The 21,392-nt window shown below is 37.5% G+C and overlaps 1 protein-coding gene across 4 annotated transcripts in view; it reads left to right on the forward strand.

Annotated features, from left to right (window-relative positions):
- The window catches only part of Chpt1 (choline phosphotransferase 1), a 31,373-nt gene that overhangs the window by 9,257 nt on the left and 724 nt on the right, over positions 1-21,392 (forward strand). The window contains exons 2-8 of one of the 4 annotated variants that reach the window (XR_219679.4): positions 3,625-3,772; positions 5,763-5,904; positions 10,732-10,816; positions 12,127-12,258; positions 15,995-16,153; positions 16,541-16,666; positions 19,586-19,789. Coding sequence is in view for 2 of the 4 variants with exons in the window: in XM_005067976.4 (XP_005068033.1) it covers positions 3,625-3,772; positions 5,763-5,904; positions 10,732-10,816; positions 12,127-12,258; positions 15,995-16,153; positions 16,541-16,666; positions 19,586-19,696 (903 nt within the window). In the remaining 2 variants the exon portion in view is untranslated. The remainder of the gene's footprint in view (positions 1-3,624; positions 3,773-5,762; positions 5,905-10,731; positions 10,817-12,126; positions 12,259-15,994; positions 16,154-16,540; positions 16,667-19,585; positions 19,790-21,392) is intronic. The other 3 variants (XM_005067976.4, XR_005880539.1, XM_040755120.1) reach the window with 3 other exon arrangements.

Here is a 21,392-nt window from a genome sequence, read left to right on the forward strand (position 1 = left end):
CATGCAACTTGAAGAGGTGCGGCTTCTTTCTTTTTAGTGGAGAGCTAACCGGAACTGATTAGCTCTTGTTCTTTGTGAAGCCTCCTCAGAGGTTTTTTGTTTTGTTTTGTTTTGTTTCATTCCAGCAGGGTTTTGTTTCTCATTTTTATGCCATTAGGATGATTTCTCAGTTGTTTTTTCCTCCTCTTGCCTGCCTCATGACTTGGCAGCACACTGATCAGAACCCTGTGTGACAGCTCAGTGTGCATATTTATCACTTACCAGGGTTGCTGTGCTTTTAAAATACTCACTTCCACTGCTTTTCTCTTAAGCAAAAGTGACTTAGAACCCTTTCACATAATTCTCAGTGTAGCACATTCAACATCAGCTTGTGCATACCCAGGCCAGTCAGGAATGTAGAGACACCCAATCTTGAAAACAAACAACCCCTGAGAACATAAAGACAAAACACGAGCAGTGTTCTCATTAGTGTTGGGAATCTAATATTAACAAATTATGAATGTTTAAATCAAGTTTATCCAAAGCGAAGTTCTGTTTCCTTAGGAAGATTGAGAAGTAGATTTTTGGGTTGATTGGGTATTTATAGAATCACCATAAATATGCTCAGGTTGATATTTTAAAAATATATTTGCCACAAGAAAATAGGCAAATAATTATTGGAGAGGGAGTTTCTGTCCCACCTGGTCCTGTGATCGTTCAGTCCCAAATAAACATACAGAGGCTTATATTAATTATATAATTAGCTCAGGCTTATTGGCTAGATCTCTTAATTATTAACCCATTTCTATTAAACCGTGTATTGCCACAAGGCTATGGCTTACCTGTAATGCTCTGGCATGTTACTCCTTCAGTGGCTACATGGCATCTTCCTGGCAGCTCCCTCTCTCTCTTCCTGTTCCCAGCATTCCTAGTCTGGTAGTCCTGCCTATACTTCCTGCCTGGCTACTGACCACTCAGCATATATTTACCAATCAATAAGAGAAACATATATTCCCAGCATACAGAAGGACATCCCCTATCAAATGATACTGCTAACTACTTTATTAATGCTCACAGTGTGCCTGGGTGTGCATAAAGAGCAATGTAACAGTTTTTTCATCAGATAAAATTTTATTATTTACCTGTTTTTGTAAAACAACATTATTTTAGGGGTACACACCTGCTGTCCTAGCACTTGGAGGTAGAGGTGGGATGATCACTAGTGAGTTCAAGGCTAGCCTGGGCTACACAGTGAGCCCTTATCTCAAAAAGAAAATCAGATGTTAAATGACTTGCCCAAGGTCACATGGTTATTATGTAGCAGAGCCAAAAAATGAAAAACACATCTAACTTTCAGATCACTGTTCTTTAACAATTTTGCTTTCTTGCTTCTTCTAGGCTGCCTAGATATGATATGAATCTAAAACTTCCCCTGAAGGCTGGAGAGGGCCTGGTGGTTGGTTTAGTGGGCTTTCCAGAAGTGATTGGATCCCGAGGTCTAATTTAATGATGCATTAATCCATTGGTGACTCCTGGCTCAGTGGAGTGCTGCAGAGTAAGCCTAATTGGAAGAAGTAGGCCAGTGGGTATGAAGGTGACATTCTGTCTCAGAACACTTCCTCTCTAGCTGCCTCCTGCTGGACAGAAGGTCAACTGGTTTGATCCACCTCGTGCTCCCTGCTTGTGGTGTTCTGTGCCTCCCCCACACAATTAAGCCCAGAAACAATGGAATCAAGTAACCATGGACTGACGCCTCCAAAACCACCAACCAATATAATCCCGCCTTCCATTCATCTGAAGGGATGAACTCACCATAGTCACGGTCTCTGAGAAAGGGTTACATTTATGAAGTGCAGAAGAGTGATTATTGTGAAATCTCATGTCTAATATTTGACCTGACATTTTCTATTGCTCCAGCTTCAAATTGATGATTCTTTCTCTGCCACGTGTTATGTGCCACTGTGTGCAATGTGTCTTTTTCTTGGGCTTTTAAAATGATTTTTGTCATTGTGCTTTAGGATGATGATAATGATTATATGCCTTGGTGGAGTGTGTGTGTGGGGGGGGAGTGAAATAGAATCTTGCTAGATAGCCTAGGCTAGCCTAGAGCTTGCTATGAACCTTGAACTCATGACCCTCCTGTCTCAGCATCTTGAGTGCTGAGATTTCAGGCATGCACCCCCAACCCAACCCTTGGTTGGTTTTAAAACTATTTATTACATTGGGCTTCTCAGATATGTAGGTTTATAAATTTCATAGAATCTGTAAGTATTTTAGTTATTGTTTCCTGTTGTTTTTATGACTCTCCTGTCTTTGTTCTTTCTGAAACATGCACTGTGCTTCTGTGTTGCCCTTGTGGATTTGTATTTGGGGTGCTAGGCTTTTCCCCCTGAGGGGGGAATGATGGTTGCAGAAAGTCTACCTGTCAGGTCTGTTAGGGATGTCTGGGAAATCCCTGGTCCAGGGCTAATTTTGATTGCTTCAGAGTAGTACACATCTAAGAACTGTTCTGTGTCCCATGTCACAAAGTCTGCCTGCTGCACCTGACGGGAACATGGCTTCTCCCCAACTCTGGGTTCTTTTCATGGCCTCGCTAATAACCCTCTCCCATTCAGGCACAGATCAGTTCTTAGCCAGCAATGCAGAAGTAGCCTTTCCCAGCCCCTGTCCTCCGCACAGCTGCCTCCTCTGTCACTCTGCTGAACACATACTTGCTGCCTGACCTTCCCCAACTCTGCGCTTGTCAACATGTGCTGGCTCCCTTCAGGTCCCCATTCTGTGCTGTGGCCTGCAGACTACGGTCAGCTGGAGCAGCCAGGGGTTTGCCTCTCTGTTTCCTTCTCAAGGATCTCTGTAACAGGCTTTCTTTGGGCCACCAACCAGCTTCCAAATGATGACATGGAGACTTAGTATTAGTTACGAATGCTCAGCCTTGGGTTATGTTTGTCCCACTACCTCTTATAACAAATTAATCTGTCCTCTTCATCCAGGTTTTGCCTTGGGGCTTTTTACCTTTCTTTCATTGTGTGTCCTATTCCGTGTCTTGCTGGCTAGCCCCAGGTGTGTGTGTGTGTGTGTGTGTCTGTCCATCTGTCTGTCCGTCTGTCTGTCTCTGTCTGTCTGTCTGTCTGTCTGTCTGTCTCTCTCTCTCTCTGTCTCTCTGTCTCTCTCTCCCAGATTCCTCCTCCTACTTATTCTCTCTGCCCACTAGCCCTGCCCATCCCTCTATTGCCCACCTATTGGCCGTTCAGCTTTTTATTAGACCAATTAGGTGCCTTAGGCAGGCAAGATGAACAGCAATACATCTTTACATAATTGAACAAACGCAGCATAAACAAATGTAACACACCATTACATAATTAAAATAATATTCCCCAGCATAAAGAAATGTAACACATCTTTGCCTAAAGTACTATTCCACAGCAGATCTCAGGTTGCTTGCCATGGATGGGAGAGTAAATCTAGTCTCTGATCTCAAAGGTCATACTTACAGCAAAGATTTCCTGAAAAATGTCAGACACGTGCAGCTTATGAGTCGGGGGATATGAGAAAAGCCATGGACTAGGGATGTAGGTCACAGTCTGAAGTGCTTAGCTACTTAACGTCATGGTTTCCTAAAGTATTCTTGTTTGTATTCCCTTGTAGGCACCATACTGGACATACTTTTTATGTGCCTTGGGACTTTTTGTCTACCAGTCACTGGATGCCGTCGATGGGAAGCAAGCCAGAAGGACAAACTCTTGTTCTCCTTTAGGAGAGCTGTTTGATCATGGCTGTGACTCTCTTTCCACAGGTACATTAGCAGAGTTTTCTTTTTCTTTCTGTGATTTGCTTTTCAATTACAACATGAAAACCTCAGTGATCTGAGCTATTTGAGATGTCGGCGCTTTCCTGGGGTTTCTGTTTGGGAACAGTTTTGCCCAGTGTGTTTTAAAAGGATGTTCAGAAGTTCATTTTGTGCTAAGATGATCTTGTGAGGTTTCCAGCTCACCTGGGTCAGATGGCTAAAATCCTTTCTCTCAGTATACAGGAGACAGCCCACTGTCAGCTGGGAGTGGTTACTGAGAATGGTTTTTGTCCCTTTTCAACCTCTTAAAGTTAAAAAGACAAATGAAGTGATCTGTATGGGCAAGGAGCGTAGAGGCAATTTATAGCATGAGTGATAAAACCCAGAAACAGACATTGGGGTTAAAGCTGAAGATCAGAGAAGCAAAGCAGCCAGCTTCTAGCTCTTATCTCTACCTCAGACCAAAATGAGAAACCCTGTCTCTACAAATCCTCAGACTGCCCTGAGACTGCACTGCTACTACCTTATATTCCTCTCTATTGCTGGAATTAAAGGCTTGCCATCCCAAATACTAGGATCAAAGGTGTAAGCTCTGTTTCTCTTTTAGACTGATTCACTCTCATGTAACCCAGGGTGGGCTTGAACTACCAGAGATCCATCTGCCTCTGTCTCCTGAGTGCTGGGATTAAAGGTGTGTGGTCACCACTGCCTGTCCTCTATGGCTAACTAGTGGTTTAGCTCTTAACTAGGTGTGGCTTAACTCTGCCTTCTCATCTTCATGTAAGCTTTGTTAGATTACAAACAAAATATAACTACAGCAATTGCATGGTATCTTCACAGTGACTGATACAACCCCAGAGCTCCTCCCTCCAACCCAACTAGGACTAAGATGACTCCTAAATGCCCTTGCTTCAGTGTAATTCTATCTCCATATAAGTAGTCTTGCAAAATTGCCTGTTTCTGTCATTAATCTGATGCTATGACACATCCTGAAAATGCCATAGAAAGACATGAAAGGTAAGGAACCCTTGACTGGGAAAATCCCAGCCCATTCCTGGATTTCCCTCTTTTTTGTCCTCCTTAGTCAGAAATAATTCTCTCCTTCATAAAAGTTTGCCTATAAAGTGAACTATCAAGATCCCAGAAATGCAACTTCCTCACATAAGCACCTACCCTTGGGTGTGTTTTACGTTGTTGACACTGAGGGTTGAAACTGGGGTCCCCTGCTTGCTAGAGAAGTGATCTACATCCTCCAGTCCTTTTTACTTTTTGTTTTGACACAGGATCTCTCACTAGTTTATGCTAGTCTTGAACTACTGTCCTTTGCTTAAGCAGTTCTCTGTCTCCCCTATGTAAATCTACAAAAACAAATAAACAAAGCTCAACTTTGCATCATAAAAATATAATTTGTTGTTTTAACTATATTTTAATGCCAGAATTATGTCCCTTAAAAATGTATTTCCAAACAGGGTAACTTGATACTTGGTGTCTTCGTTCTATTGTTGTGAAGAGACACTGTGACCATGGCAACTCCTTATAAAGGCCAGCTTACAATTTCAGAGGTTTAGTTCAGTGTCATGCAGGCTGGCAATGTACTGGAGAAGGAGCTACATCTTGATCCCAAAGGCTACAGGAAGTGGTCTGAAACACTGGGTGTGGCTTGAGCATATATGAGACCTGAAGCCTGTCTGAATAGTGACACTGTCTCCAATAAGGCCACACCTACTCCAACAAAGCCACACCCTCTAATAGTGCCACTCCTTTTGCAAGCCATTTTCTTTCAAACCACCACACTTGGTTTTCTTTATTTTGGTTTCTCAAGACACGGTTTCTCTGTGTGTAGCCCTGACTGTCCTGGACTCGTTCTGTAGACCAGGCAGCCTTGAACTCAGAAAGATTCGCCTGCCTCTGCCTGTCAAGTGCTGAGATTAAAGGTGTGTACCACCACTGCCTGACTTGGTTTTATTCCTAACTTTTCATAAACTGTGTTTTTCAGTATTTATGGCCATTGGCGCTGCAATTGCTGTTCGCCTAGGAACACATCCTGATCTCTTGTTCTTCTGCTCCTTTGTTGGGATGTTCATGTTTTACTGTGCTCACTGGCAGACCTACGTCTCAGGGGTATTGAGATTTGGAAGGTAAGCATTTTCTTAAATTCTACATTTTAAAATGAAACCAAATTCATTTTTATAATCTCTAATGGCACCTACCCATCTTAACAAAGACAAGCTCTGTTCAGTAATTAAGACTTTAATTTATTGGAATGTCCATCAGTGCTACCCCTAGAGCTGTTCTGGTACCTGCATGTTATAGTTATATTATTTGACATTTTTTCCTTCTTTCTCAGATTTACTAGTTCAAGGTCAGGATAGAATAAAATAAGTACCCAAATAATATATAGTACCTAAACACTGTTTGACTCATACAATAATGTTATGTTGAATTTAAGGAATTTAAAATAAAACAGAAAAATTATTTAGATAGGGTTTTATGTGTAACCCTGACTGGCCAGGAATTCACCATGTAGACCAGGCTGGCCTCACACTTATGGAGATCCGGTTGCCTCTACTAAGTGCTGGGATTAAAAGATGAGCAGGCATACCCAGATACAGATTTTTTTTGTCAAATTATCATGATCTGGATATAAAACTCACAGCTACCTGTCCAATACCATGTCTACCTGCATGCTGCCATGTCCTGCCACTGTGATAATGGACTAAACTTCTGAACCTGTTAGTCAGCCCGAATTAAATGTTTTACTTTGTAATGCTTGCCATGCTCATGGTATCTCTTCACAGTAGTAGAACATTAGCTAATTCAGAAGTTGATACCAGGAGTAAGGGATTGATGTAACAGGCTTGAACATACTGCTTGTTGATGGAATGTGAACTTTGGGACTTTGGATCATTAAGAAAGTAGTTGAGTGGGCTGGAGAGATGACTCAGCTGTTAAGAGCACTGACTATTCTTCCAAAGGACCTGGGTTCAGTTCCCAGCACTCGTATGTAACTTCAGTTCTAGGGGACCTGACATCCTCATACAGATATTCATGCAAGCAAAACACCAATGCACATGTAGCAAAATAAAATAATTTTTAAAAAAACAGTTAATGCTTTAAGTGGGGCATAGTGGGCTATACTAGTAGAAGGGAAAACCATGGTGCTAAGAGTAATGTAGATTATAATGGCCTGGCTAACAAGGTTTCGGAGAGGAATATTAGTAAGTGGCCTAGAGATCATTCTTGTCATGTTTTGGTGAAGAATATAGCTTCTTTTTGCCTGTGCCTGAAAAGTTTGCTTGAGACCAAATGAAAAGTTTTGGATTAATGGCATTGGCAGAGGAAATTTCAAAACAGCCTGGTATTGACTGTGTTGCTTGGTTATTAGTGACCAGTCTTATGAAAATCTATAGCAAAAAGGAGCAAGCTGAGCAAGGAAAAATATAAAATGCACAATTCGAGGAGAAAAGATTCACCAGGAAGTACAATAGAGCTAAATGCAGTGCTCAAGGAGATAAAAAGTATGAAGAAGAGTGATGCTAACTGAAATAAAGGGAGTGGTGACTCAAGAGCAAGACCTCACCCAGATAAGTTTCCAACTTGTGAAAAGAAATAAAAGAAATGCTTAAGGCCAGGCATGGTGGCACAAGCCTTAATCCCAGCACTGGGGAGACAGAGACAGGTGGATCTCTGAGTTCAAGGCCAGCTTGGTCCACAGATCCAGTTTCAGGACAGCTAAACTTAGGCAGTGAAGGAAACCATTGAAAGAGAAAGTTGATAAAGATGTGATTGAATGAGGGGCCATGTTCCAGCCCCAGCAAGCAGGAGGACATGGCAGCTTCAGCAACATGGTTCTGGCTTTAGAATTAAGGATTTCTAGAAAGAGGTTGTAGAATTTCCCTCCATGACTAAGAATAGCTGCTGAGAACCAGGTATGTGGCAAGGGTGTGTCTGCATAGAGACATTTTGTGAATCTGTGATGGTAAAGCCTGGATTGTATTGGAAACCCCAAGATGTTGAAGATGCCGGAGTTGTCTGGATACTTACCAAGGAGAGCTGCTAACAGGGTGTGGAACCACCCAAGAGAGAGAAATAGGTTTCAGTCAACAAAGCTTAAAGGAGTTAGAATCTGGAGAGCATTTTGACATCAGCCATGGTCTTGCTTTGGCTCAGCATTTCTGCATTATGTTCCCTTTGTGGAATGGTAATGTGCATTCTGTGCCTTTGTATGTTGGAAGTATGTGATCTGCTTTTTGATTTTAATTTTACAGAGGATTACAGTTAAGAGATTGTCATGAATCTGATGAGACTTTGGACTTTTAAACAGTGTTGAGACTGTTGTAGACTATGGGGACTTTTGAAGTTGAACTGAATGTATTTTTTGCATTGTGACAGCTACAAGCCTATGGCAGTCAGGGGGTAGACTATGGTGGTTTGTATAAGAATGGCCCCCATAGGCTTATAGATTTGAGTGCTTGGTCACCGGGGAGTGGCACTGTTTGAAGGGATTAGAAGGTGTGGCCTTGTCGGGGTAGAAGCGCCTTCGTTGGAGGAAGTGTGTGTCACTGGGGTGGGCTTTGAGGTTTCAAGCCAGGCCCAGTGTTTGTCTCTGCCAGTCTGGATATAGAACTCTCAACTGCCTCCCTCTCCAGTACTGGGTCTGCCAACACACCCACCATGCTTCTTGCTATGACAATAATGGACTAAACCTCTGAAACTGTAAGGCAGCCCCAATTACATGTTTTCCTTTATAAGATTTGCTATGACATGGTGCCTCTTTACAGCAATAGAAAATTGACTAAGACAACTGAAAATTCTTTCATAATCCTAAGCCAAGCTTCCTCTAAAGCCCTTTTGAGAAACTCAAGTCAGCAACTCAGACAGACATGTTTAAAGGCATACATTCCAACACAACACAGTCATTGATTTGATCCTTACATACCGAGGAATGATTAGAACAAACTATTGTCTGTTTTTCATAATTGAACTGTTTCTATAAAAGCAGAAAATGCGAGTTCCAGGACAGCCTCCAAAGCCACAGAGAAACCCTGTCTCGAAAAACCAAAAAAAAAAAAAAAAAAGCAGAAAATGTCCTACATGCAATAAAAAATACTACAACTTACAGTGTACAGGGGTCTTTAGTCTGAAACAGGGCATTCAGACAGTGTCTGTTAGCATCGTGTGGCATGTGCAGTGCCTTGTGGGCATGTTGGTGTTCAGAACTAAGGCTTTAGTGAAGTCATGTGAGACAGCCTGGGTGAGCACAGCAGAAATACTCCAGTCATCACTTGTTGACTTTGAATTATTTGTGCTGAACTTTGAGAAGTTATTGCTGATTTTTTTCAACAGCCTCATATTCAGTGACCCCATGGTTTGCAACCACCATTGAGAAGCTGAATTCTAGAAAGGAGCTTGAGAAGAGTCCTAGCAAAATGTCACAGTCAAACACAATCAGAATCTAGCAAAGTGGTGCAAAAAGGAGAGAATGATTCTCATCTTAAACATTGTAAACAGGTTATGCAAGATAATTGCTAACATTGAATTGCTGACTAATTTAAAGTCACTTGGGGATATAACTCGATGCTTAGCATGTGTAAGGACCTGGATTCAGTCCCCCACACTCTGAAAAAAAAGAAGCCATTTGTTTAAACAGTTTCAGGAGAATAATGGGGCCAAAGGCTAGACTACAGCAAGTTAAACTGCACATCTGAAGAGAGGGAGAGATTATACATGTGAACTGAGTTTTCAGGCCGTGAACAACTTCTTGAGAACAGTGAGTTTTACAGTTTGGAGGATACACTAGAGGGACTCTTGTTTGGTTAGTGCCTTTGCTTGAGAGAAATTTAAACATGTCTGTATATGAGGCAAAAATATGTGTGTAGAAACCAAAAAGCTATAGCATTGGTAACTTAATAGGAAAGCTGTTAGAATTCTCTCTATTTCTTAAATGAAATTAACTTAAATGCTTAAGAATTAAGCCTAGAGGAGACTGGAAAAATGGTTTAGCAGTTAAGAGCACTGGCTGCTCTTCTAGAGGACTCAGGTTTGGTTTCCAGCACCCACGTGGCAGTTCAGAATCATTTGTAACTCTAGTTCCAAGAGATCTGACACCCTCTTCTGGCCTTCATGGGCACCAGACAAACATATGGTGCATATTACATACATGAAGGTGAAACACCCATATACATAAAATAAAAAGTTAAAAAGATAGGATGGGCAAGATGGCTCAGTGTATAAAGGTACTTGCTGCCAACCCTGATGATCTGGGTTTGATTTCTGGGACATGCATGGTAGTCAGCCGTGGCGTGCACACAGGCATGAGGACGAGTTCAAATCCCCAGGTCCTACATAAAGCCAGGTGCGGCAGCAATCGTCTGTAATGGCAGTACTTCCATGGCTAGGGAAGTGAAGACAGGAGAACCCCAGAAACTTCCAGGCTGGCTAGCCCGGCATGTGCAGCAGCTAATGATAAAGAGACTGGTTTCAAACAAGATGCAAGGTGAGGCCCAATGGCTAAGGTTCTCTTATGACCTCCACATGCACCCGCATTCACGTATAATACCAATAGTAATAATAATAATTTTCCCTAAGTCACATGAATATTTAGGTATTATTATGAGTGTTTTGTGACTTTTAAGAATAACACTTCTTTTGAAAATTCAAACCACACAAATACATCAAATAGAAAATAAGTATCTTGTTCTGTAGTTTCAGTAACTTCTTGCAATCTGATACATGTTATACAGCAATTTTTCTGTATCTATACTGGTATTTACCTGTGTTCGAATAAATATTCTTTTCTACCTAGCAGTTAGCCAATACAGAATTCAATGATAGGCATAAAAGTTAAAAATCAACCAGGTCTATGTGATTTATTTGCATCTGTGCCATAGAGTATGTGATAACTCACCTTTATGTTCAAGAACTTTGTTTACAAACACTTACTGCTCTTTGTTCTTCTTCTGTAGAGTGGATGTAACTGAGATTCAGGTAGCTTTAATGATCGTCTTTATATTGTCTACATTTGGAGGCGCAACAATGTGGGACTATACGGTAAATCTACATAATTAAATTTATATTTCAGTGCTTTTTATGTACATAGGAAGATATTAGATTGTTGCCTGTCTTGAGAAATCCTTGGAGTTAAAGTTAATTCTCTTTTGTAAGCTTTTTCTTTCATTTAATAATATTAATATTCTGTATGCTCTATTTACATGGCATTTTCTTCCATAATGAATGTTTTATTCCATAGAAACTGTCCCTATTTTCCTAATACAAAAGAGGAAAAAAATCCATTGAAATTACCTTTTCCAGGGAAAAATTTATTACATAAAACAAATATTTTTTAGAAGAATTAGTGAAATATATTTGAAATTAGTCCCTAAAATATCCTCTGCCCCCATGCACATACATCATACACACACACACACACACACACACACACACACACACTTTAAAAAATCAAACCTTACTTAAAAACAATGACAAGTTTGCTTGTGGCACTTCTATTTCAAATCCTCAGTTATTTCATACCTGTAAGCTCAGACACAGACTGAGCGTACTCTCAAGTCATCATTCTTTCCCCAAAACATTCCAAATCCTGAATCAAAGATATGCTACTATTGACCTGAATTCATTGGATGCTGAATGTGGACCAAGAAGCAGTTGGGCAGTTCCAGTTATTAAATCAGGTGTCGTTGTCTTCAATTTGCAACTGAATCTTGTTTCATTCAGGGTTTTTGGTAATAGCATAGGGAGAAAAACATACTTTATTCTCACAAACTATGATACTTACAGTTTTCTACCTTTAGTTGTTAGTCTATAGTTTCCATAAATTTTGGTATCATCTCTCGAAGTCTATTTTCAAAATATACTAGCTATAGCACCCAGCAATTCATTGTTACTGTTTTTAAATCCTTTGCTGCCTTTGGAAGTTGTCTTGAGCAACAGTTGACACAGGTAAATATACTACTGGAGGTTTAACCCTGAATCTTAACGGCACAGGTTTTTGCATGCACACATGTGGTATTCATCACATGTAGAGTGCAGATTGCGGTGTCTGCCTTTTCTGTGATGCTGCCTTTTAGAAGCTGTGAATTCCAGTGAACTATCCTTTTTTATGTTTAAGTCAGATAAAGGCTTGTAAAATTCACTGTTCAATTATGATCCTATACACGAACTGAACTAATTTGATGGACTCATTTTACAGTTACTAAAGCAATCCTAGAAAAGTTCCTGTATTGCCAAAGCTGAGGGCTGATTTTGTGAAAAAGGATAGCCTATTGTACATAACCATGTCCTGTTTCCATTTAGGAGGGAGAGAAACTCAATTTTCTTATTGTTTGTTTCCTCTACCCCTAAAGATACCTATTCTAGAAATAAAACTGAAGATCTTTCCAGTTCTTGGAGTAGTAGGTGGAGCAATATTTTCCTGTTCAAATTATTTCCATGTGATCCTCCATGGTGGTGTTGGCAAGAATGGATCTACTATTGCAGTAAGACATTATTTTCATCATCTTTCAATATTACTATATAATAAATTGTCATTATAAAAAGATATCCAAATACCCCAAAACTTAAGAATGGAGAAAGAAGCCAGTTATCTTGAAGAATTTGTTTTAGACACATAAAACAAAAGCGTTTTAAAAAGTTTAGACTTAAAGCATTTTTATTTCTTTTAGTGTTTTATTATTGCACATAATAAACATAGGCATTGTCAGTGCTGTTCATTTGCTTTCACTTTGTGCCTGGATCAAATCAGCAGCAAGGGGAACGGGCCATGGGATCTTGATTGAATGATAACAAAGATGCCAAAGGTCAAAGGTTTCACAGATGGGAGAATATTATAAATTTTACTGAAATTTACTTAGAGGAACTACTCTGATGATTTAGAATTAAAATTTAACCTCATTTCTTGAATATGTATGCCTGTCCTTTTGTGTTTTATACTTTGCTTATGCTATTGTAATTTGTAGATTTATATTTGTTTTAAAAAGTCAGTACTTTTAAGGAAAAGGAAAACAGAATTTCTGACACTTTTAAATAAATGTGATATCTATATTTTTAAAAAGTCTAATAATATCTTCGAGATAGTTGACTATAAGAAGGTAGTACTTAATGTCATTTTATAGCAAAACTATTAGAATGGCTCTTAAGAATTACTTTAAACTAAATTTTATGACTCAAAATTTCTGTCTTTAAAGGGTATATTGATTTAGAAGAAGGTTTGATTTTTTGTTTTGTTTTGTTTTCTCAAGGCGGAGTCTCTCTATGTAACCCTGGAACCCTGAAACTTGTCATATAGACCTCACACTCAACTACACCCAGCTAGAACAAGATTTAATTACTAAGAATAATAAACAGGAGATAAAGTATTTTTAGTTACAAGAATTTTCATTTTCCCAAATCACTTGTAAATTGGCTCTCAAGGCAGTTTCAAAAGTCTCCTATAATTAATAGAGTCTCAAATTTTAAATGTTATCATTTATAATTCAAAAATTCATTTAGATGTACTTGTTCTGATCTGCTTGTAAAAACTGTTATTTTTCTGAGGTGTTTTCTTTCCTGACCTTAGTGTTATACTGTGCTTTAGGTACTTGGGAATAAGTGTTGCTTGACCATGGGTTCTAAAGTAGAACACTGTCAGGAACATAAATGCCAATAAAGAAAATTAGATTTAGTAAGACTCAATATCCACATAGAGAATATCTTACCAAGAAATAATTACTAAATGTTTGAAGGGTGAATTAAGTGAAACTCAAGGTTGGTAGTAATTTCTAACTGAAAAGGGTTTTCAATTAGAAAACAAACTAGGATCAAACAAACAAAAATTATATATACAAATAAAATAATATATACATATACACACATACATATATACAGCTCAAACGTGTCTCACTCATCCATGCCTGACCCTCCCAAACATTGGAATTGTTGCATATCTCAGCACTCCACAGGTTTTCTGGTTTAGCAGATTTTTAAAATTGAATTAAACATAAGAGCATAATATATAAAACATATAAAGTACTATTACCTAATAAATAACATTTAGAACAAGGTTTAATTTTTTTTTTTGAGGCAGGGACTCTCTGTGTGATCCTGGCTATAATGTATAGTCAGTTTTAGCTTAAAACATGCAAACTTAAAAAATTAGGCTATTTTAATGAAAACATTGGTGGTTATAGATTCAGTAAGCCTTAGTACTAAATGGATTTTAACATTTTGTTTAGGATAAGGGTGTTGGTTCACACTGAAGGAAATTTAATGACCTAGAATATATAATTTTATACAAAGAAATCAAGGTTAAATTAAGTCCTTCCTAATCAATGATTCTGGTATTTTGTAGCTAACAGGCTAAGTTTTAACATTTTTACAAAAATTCTTTGGCAGTCTTAAGTATTAATGAATTCCTTTGACTTAGTAAAGGTTGATATAGAAAATCTGATTGCCAATTTTGTTTGTTGTTAAAGCACACACACGCACACACATATAGAGAGATGTGGATATATTTGAATCAGTATCTGTTGTGCCTTATCATTGTATAACTCAAGGGTTTTGAGTAAGTTTGAATTAATCCATATGCTACACTCTACTCTTTAGTTCTTTGCGTGAAATAGATCTTGAAAGCCGGACCTGGTAGCACATGCTTATAATACAGCACTTGAGAGGTAGCAGCAGGAGAATCAAGGTCATCCTCAGCTACATATGAATTTGAGCCTAATCTGGGCTACATGAGACCCTGTCTCAAAAAAAAAAAAAACTGAAAAATGTTTGCAATATTCTTTCTCCTGCTGACTCTCTGAAAGAGGATGACATTGTTAAACTTTCTGTAAATCTATAAATCTTGCTATCAGTCATCTGAGGATAGCCTCTCCTCCCCAGGGCATAGGAAGTAAGGTCATTGGTCAGTGAATAACTGCAGAAATGACCCTTTTTGATTGAAGCCCTCTCCTTCTCCTCTTCAGGCATATCTTGTAGGCTGAAGGACCTTGCTTCCTGCAGCTACACAGTGTCCTTGCTGGGCTAGGTTCTGCATACCCAGAAATAGTCACAGATGCCTAGCCTATAATAATCCATCAGACCAGAAGTTACTATTACACAAAGAACACTTGAGAAAATAGTTATTTTGTGTGCAAAGTTAATATTCTGCCAGACATTGGTGGTACACACCTTTAATCCCAGCACTCAGGAGGCAGAGGCAGGTGGATCTCAGTGAGTTCGAGGCCAGCCTGATCTACAGAGCAAGTACCAAGACAGGCTCCAAAGTCACAGAGAAACCCTGTCTTGAAAAACCAAAGAAAAAAGAAAAGTTAATATTCTGTGTATCAGTAAGCTTTGTGTAAAAATGGCAGTTAAAATATTATAAAGTATCTAAATTGTTTTAAAGAGTCTTGTGGATCTTTGATACTGTATTACAGTAACTTTCAAGTAGTTGTTTGGCATATAGCAGTGGCAGCTCTTGTATCCAAGACTGAGTTTGACTATACCCCAAAAAGGTACATACAGTCTGGAGTTACTTTCAGCTGCTGGGGCTTGAACAATTTAATAGTTCTTAACCCTGATTTCAGCAAGGTGTACTTCCGATTGACTAGTCACAGCATTCAGTGTTGATGCTTTATGTCCCTCTTTTAATCCAGGTGAGCTGAATTTAGACTCCTGTACCAGGGCTGGAACAGATACATGGGCATTCATTTGCTAGAAAGAATTTTCAAAGTTGATAGGTTTCTTTAGTTATGAATCACTTGGGTCTTGCCCATCATTATCCTGGCTCTCTTCCAAGCTCTTATGACCCTTATCATGACCTTGTAGGGTCATTGTCTCTAGAATGGACTGCTTCCTCCACTTCACAAAGAACATATATATATATATATATATCTCATGCTTTGTCTTTACTAAAAATCACATTTAAATGCCTTAGTTGAAATGTAAAGAATGTGAAAGTACGTTCTGATAATTTAGTGGTGCTTTTCAAAATGTTTTTCATGAAACATGGTATACTGTTATATATCCTTTTTCTGTATTTACAGGTCTTATACATTTACTGTCAGTCATATTTTATACTTTAATCTTTTGATCACAAATTAATTTTCAGTTCTGAGAAAATTAAGAACAAAGTTTCAAAAAAATTCTTAGTTTAGAATCCTCATAATTAAAACAGAAAATAAAAACATTGCCATGTGATATATGCAGTGTTAAAGTGTGGTGATTAAGTATTTTGCTTTTATCCCGTAGGGTACCAGTGTTTTGTCACCTGGGCTCCACATAGGATTAATTATTATATTGGCAATAATGATCTATAAAAAGTCTGCAACAAATGTGTTTGAAAGACACCCTTGCCTTTATACCTTAATGTTCGGATGTGTCTTTGCTAAAGTTGCACAAAAATTGGTGGTAAGAAATTCTTTTATGATTCATGATATATAAATATTATAGTCTTCCACATTTTCTTATAAATCTTATAGATCCTATAAAATGTTGACTTTTCTTTACAACAAATAGCTGTTTGTGTTCCATGTAAAACTATGAGTTAATAGTACAGTCTATTCCCTTTTTTCTCAATAATAGTCATTTTTAACTTTCTGATATCAAGGAACTTAAATTTTAGGACTTCTAATAAGCTATCTGCTCATGAACTTGTGGTGTACATTCAGTATTTCTTTATCAAATATGAAGTGAAATGGACTTGTCTTAATAGTGAATTAATGTCATGTGTCCTGAAAACTACAGCAAAACATTTAAAACTTAATAGTGAAATTATTTTATTTGCTTCTTTTATAGATAGCTCACATGACAAAAAGTGAACTATATCTTCAAGATACTGTGTTTGTTGGTCCAGGTCTTTTGTTTTTAGACCAGTACTTTAATAATTTTATAGATGAATATGTTGTTCTATGGATAGCAATGGTAAGTACTTTCGAGCTTTTACTTTTTAACATGTCAGCTCACAATGTAAGAACCATTTCAGTGAGATCATAAATGTATAGTCTATATAAGTATTTCTGCACATTTAAATTTAATTTACTTTTGATCCATGAATCATTTTATGTTATGTATAGAATGATAGGCTTATCTGAGGGGGTCAGGCTTTCGACAACCTAGATCATAGACAGCTGTGTACCTAAAGATAACTCTTTTCCTTCCCCCAAATCAGAACAGATTTTTAAAAAATTCCACTTTGCACAAGACTTTCCAGCTTTACTTAAGTTTATTAAAGTTATCCCAGCTTGTATCAGGTAACAAGCCAAGTAGATGGGGCACTTATTCCACCCAAACTATCACTTAACAAACAGAACAGATAGTACTCCTTGTCTCAGGGTAAGATTTGAAAAGCAGATTATGTTTGAGCTAAGCAACCTTGAATACAACCCTTGGTAAAAATATATTTTATTAATGACTTGGTCATCAAGCAGAGGTTAAATTCTTATTGATTATATCCTGATTAAGAAAGGAATGTACAGGACTGGAGCAGTGATTCAGCAGTTAAGAGCACTGGTTACTATTCCAGAGGACCTGAATTCAATCCCTAACACCCACAGGGTAGATTAAAATCATCTGTGATTCCAGTCCTATTCTGGCCTCCACTTATGGCATTGCACCCCTGTGGTGCACAGATATACATGCAGGCAAAACCACCCATATGCACAAAATAACAAAATTTTGTTTAAAAGGAATATGTATATATTTCTTATAAGAGATACTAGATTTCTGAGGAAAAGTCATTACTGATAACACTTCAATCTTACCAAATTAAATAAATGGACCATTAAAATTTTGTAATATTGAGATCTACCTTTATGATTGACACTAAACTTTATGGTGGCTAAGACAGTTTTATTGTATTTTTCTCACCTATGGCCCTCACTGGCTTTTATCAAACTGCTAGTAATATATGGATGTTTTACTAATTCACATAATCATCACAACTGTTATCTGTTTTGTGCACAGGCACTAGGATACATTTAATGACCCTCCAATAGGTTACACAACATTAAACTTACTGGACTAAATTAATATCTTACTATTAATTGATATTCCATTCTGTCTTCCATTATTTGCAGTAGTAATATTCATTTTTAAAAACTTTCTGGTGAATAATGAATGTTTTTAAGCAATATTCTGAAAAGTCTTTCATAACTAATTTCCTTTTAATTTGCTCTGTTTTTATGCCTCAAAAACCCCAAATTATGAAACATCAAATTTGTGGTTGTAAAACAACCCAAATAGGAAATTATTATTCAAAATACCTTGAAAACTTGATGCAAGGATTTTTAAAAATACCTTTTGAGAATTTCATACATGCATATGAAGTATTTTGATTATATTCACCAATACCCTTTCCCCCAACTCTTCCCAGGTCTATCATCTCCCACTTCACACCCCTCTTAATTTCATGCCCCTTTTAAAAATAATCCAATAAGCTCAATTTGTACTGCTCATATACTCTTGGTTATGGGGGCTAAACTCTTAAGTGGGCTTTCCCTCTCCTACCTACCAACTGTCATTTGTCAGTAACTCCTCAGAGAGGGGTGGAGGTTTCTCCTCTTCATGCTGAAATGATTGACTGGCTTCATCATATATTGACAACCACATAACTGCTGTGAGCTCATGATCCTGTCACATCCAAAAGATACTGTTTTGCCCAAGTTCTCCTCAGCCTTTTGGTCTTTCAGTTTTTCTAGCCACCCCCACAGGGTCCTCAGGAAAGGGGTTATAATATAGATGTGGCTGAGTACTCCACAATGTTAGACTTTGAAACTCAGAAGCTTCTAGAGGAAAGAGTAGGAATATCAGATCAGGTAATATAAGCTTTGTGTATATGTGTGTGTGTGAGAGAGAGATCTTGAGATCAAGGGGGAGGGATCAAGCACCAATTTTTTGTTTTGTTTTGTTTTGTTTTTGGAGGCAATGTTTCTCTGTAGCACTGGCTGTTCTAGAACTCACTCTGTAGACCAGACTGGCCTCAAACTGCCTTTGCCTCCTGAGTGCTGGGATCAAAAGTGTGCACCACCACCATCTGGCTAAAGCACCTATTTTGTAATAGTAATTGGTCTGATTTACACCAATGATAGAACAGTCTGGAACTGAGAATGTTATTTTTTTCCTTTAAAAATACGATGTAAAAGACAATTCAGACACACAAAATATGGGTAAAGCTTTCAGAGATATAAAGAACGTGACAGAATTTTCCAAGTAAATAAAAAGGAGCTTTTCCTGTGGGTGAGAATTCTATTCCTAAAAGCTTTTTCTGGGCTTTATTTTCTAAAGGAAAGTATTTGACTCTAATCTCTTTTTCTTTAGTTTTGAATACAGTGCAACTTGATGTATGCTACTCTCAACTAGTCTCTTTTCTAGGCCTTTTGTGTTCTTAAATGTGTAAGGATTAAAAATACATGAACAGACTCTTCTACTAGGCAATCTGTGGCTTCCTTGAGGTTCTTCTGCTTTTGAGCATTTGTACGTTAGTTTTTTTTTTTTTTTACCTCTATGTTTCAATTTCTATAAAATACCCAGAATATCTGGACATCGTGGCACTTGGGAAGCTGAGGCAAGAGGGGTGACATGAGTTAAATGCCAGTCTGGGCTACATAATGACTAAAAGGCCAACCAGGATTACATGGCAAGACCCTGTTTAAAAAAAACAAACAAAAGAACACTAAGGCTATAAGATTTAAGTATGAAAAGTATTCTAAAATATAGTATTTTCAGTCATCAATTTTAAGGACATTTGAGGTGGGAGTTGGAGCTGATAGGAAAATAATTGTATTTTTAGAAAAGATGAACCATAACCCATTTTCTATTCTTGCTTTTTTTTTGCTTCCAAAGGTCATTTCTTCATTTGATATGATGATATACTTTAGTTCTTTGTGCCTGCAAATTTCAAGACACCTTCATCTAAGTATCTTCAAGACTTCATGTCAACAAGCACCTGAACAGGTTCACAAGCATATTGACTGACTAGTAGCCCCAAGAAAAGAGGAGAAGCAGTTAGGGGAACCTATGTGTGAAGGAAATCCCCTTATGCAGGAGGCTAGTATATTATCTATAAGGTTATGTTTAAATGTAAAACATAAATATAGTAGCTTCCATTATGTCTATGTCAGTAATTATCACATACATCAGTACAATGTAATGTATGGATTAGAAGCAAAAGCAAAAAATAAATTTGAATACTAAGAACAATAAGAAATTGAACCCCAATGATTCTAAATGGCACTGTGTCTACAAAATACCTATCAGACTCAGGGTATTGATTGCCAAAGGATTACACAAATATTCAGAACTTAAAAAGAATATCTAGCCTTCTTGGCAGTGATGCTTGGTTGATGAAACTTGAAAAGTGATCTCAAAATACTAAGTATATAATCATAATGCTATAATTGAGTCAAGTGATACACCAAGAAATATTTTTATATAATAGCCATTGTTCAAAAGATGTCTGCTAATTATAGAAAGATATACTTTAGTGTACTATCTAGAATTTAAAGCAATGGTTATGGAAATTTTGTTATAATTTATATTTAGTAAAAGGAATCTGTTGTACCAATTCAGCATAATGTGAATCTTTCTTAGTCCAACTAAAAATGTACTTCCATGAAGAAATATGGACCTTAAGTCTCCAAAGGAAGACAAAAAGTAGCGAAAGGAAATTAGTAACTTTGAAAAAATGGCCAAAAAAGGTGGAAAAAACAAGTGTCAGTTATTCAACACTAAGTATATTGGGTACTCATCGTCTTTTCTATTTTCAGTTGAAAATACTTAAGATTTCTCTTTGTAAGTACTAGAATTATCTTAACACTTAACACTCTTTAGTGTTATCTTATGCCCCGTGTGACCTTATTTCTAATTTCATGCAGAAGTCCCACAGGCTATATGAAATAATCAAAAAACATGTACTTTTAAGTATTCCAAGCAATAAAGGGCTTTTTTAAAAGTATATATTTCTCAAAAGGTAAAAATATGTGAATACAGAGAAAACACTCTGAAGTACTTACTTTGCCTCTCTTAACTCTGGGTAAACTCAAAGTCTTAAAAGTCTGAATGATACTTAAGGTTTATATCCCATGCTGCAGACATAGCTAAGTGGAAGAGTGAATTCTTAGTATGGTTAAGGCCCTGGCTTGATCTACCACCAACACCTCCCCCTAAAAGGAATTATAAAAGTATAGCATTGTCCCTTTAGTGCCAAAGCTAATGGTAGAAGGGTGATTGCTCCCTAAGATCTGGATGGGATATACAACAAAATTAGTTCCTTCAAATGAGTATGTTTTGTTGTTCTGAATGATTCATTGAAGGGTATTTCAGAAAAACTAGTAAATGTAACTGACTTCAAAGGAATGTTGAAGCAATTCAACATGTATGTAATTGAGTTTAAGTTTCTGTGTATAAATGCCTATTTTAAAAATTGAAAACAGTTCAAGTTTGGAAATGAATGAGCTGAATGTGAAATCAAGCTTTCAGTACTGAATGAGGATAGGAAATACTCAAACTATAAATAACTTTAGCTGTGTTTGTGATAATACTCTTAATCATTACTAAGGGCATGTGTCAATTAAGTACAGACTAGACCAATTAAATGGTATCTTGTTGACCTTGCATAAATCTGTGTATTAGAACCAATACTTATATTTCC

Source organism: Mesocricetus auratus, unplaced genomic scaffold (genome assembly GCF_017639785.1).
Source record: "Mesocricetus auratus isolate SY011 unplaced genomic scaffold, BCM_Maur_2.0 Super-Scaffold_100011, whole genome shotgun sequence".
Lineage (NCBI taxonomy): Eukaryota > Metazoa > Chordata > Mammalia > Rodentia > Cricetidae > Mesocricetus > Mesocricetus auratus.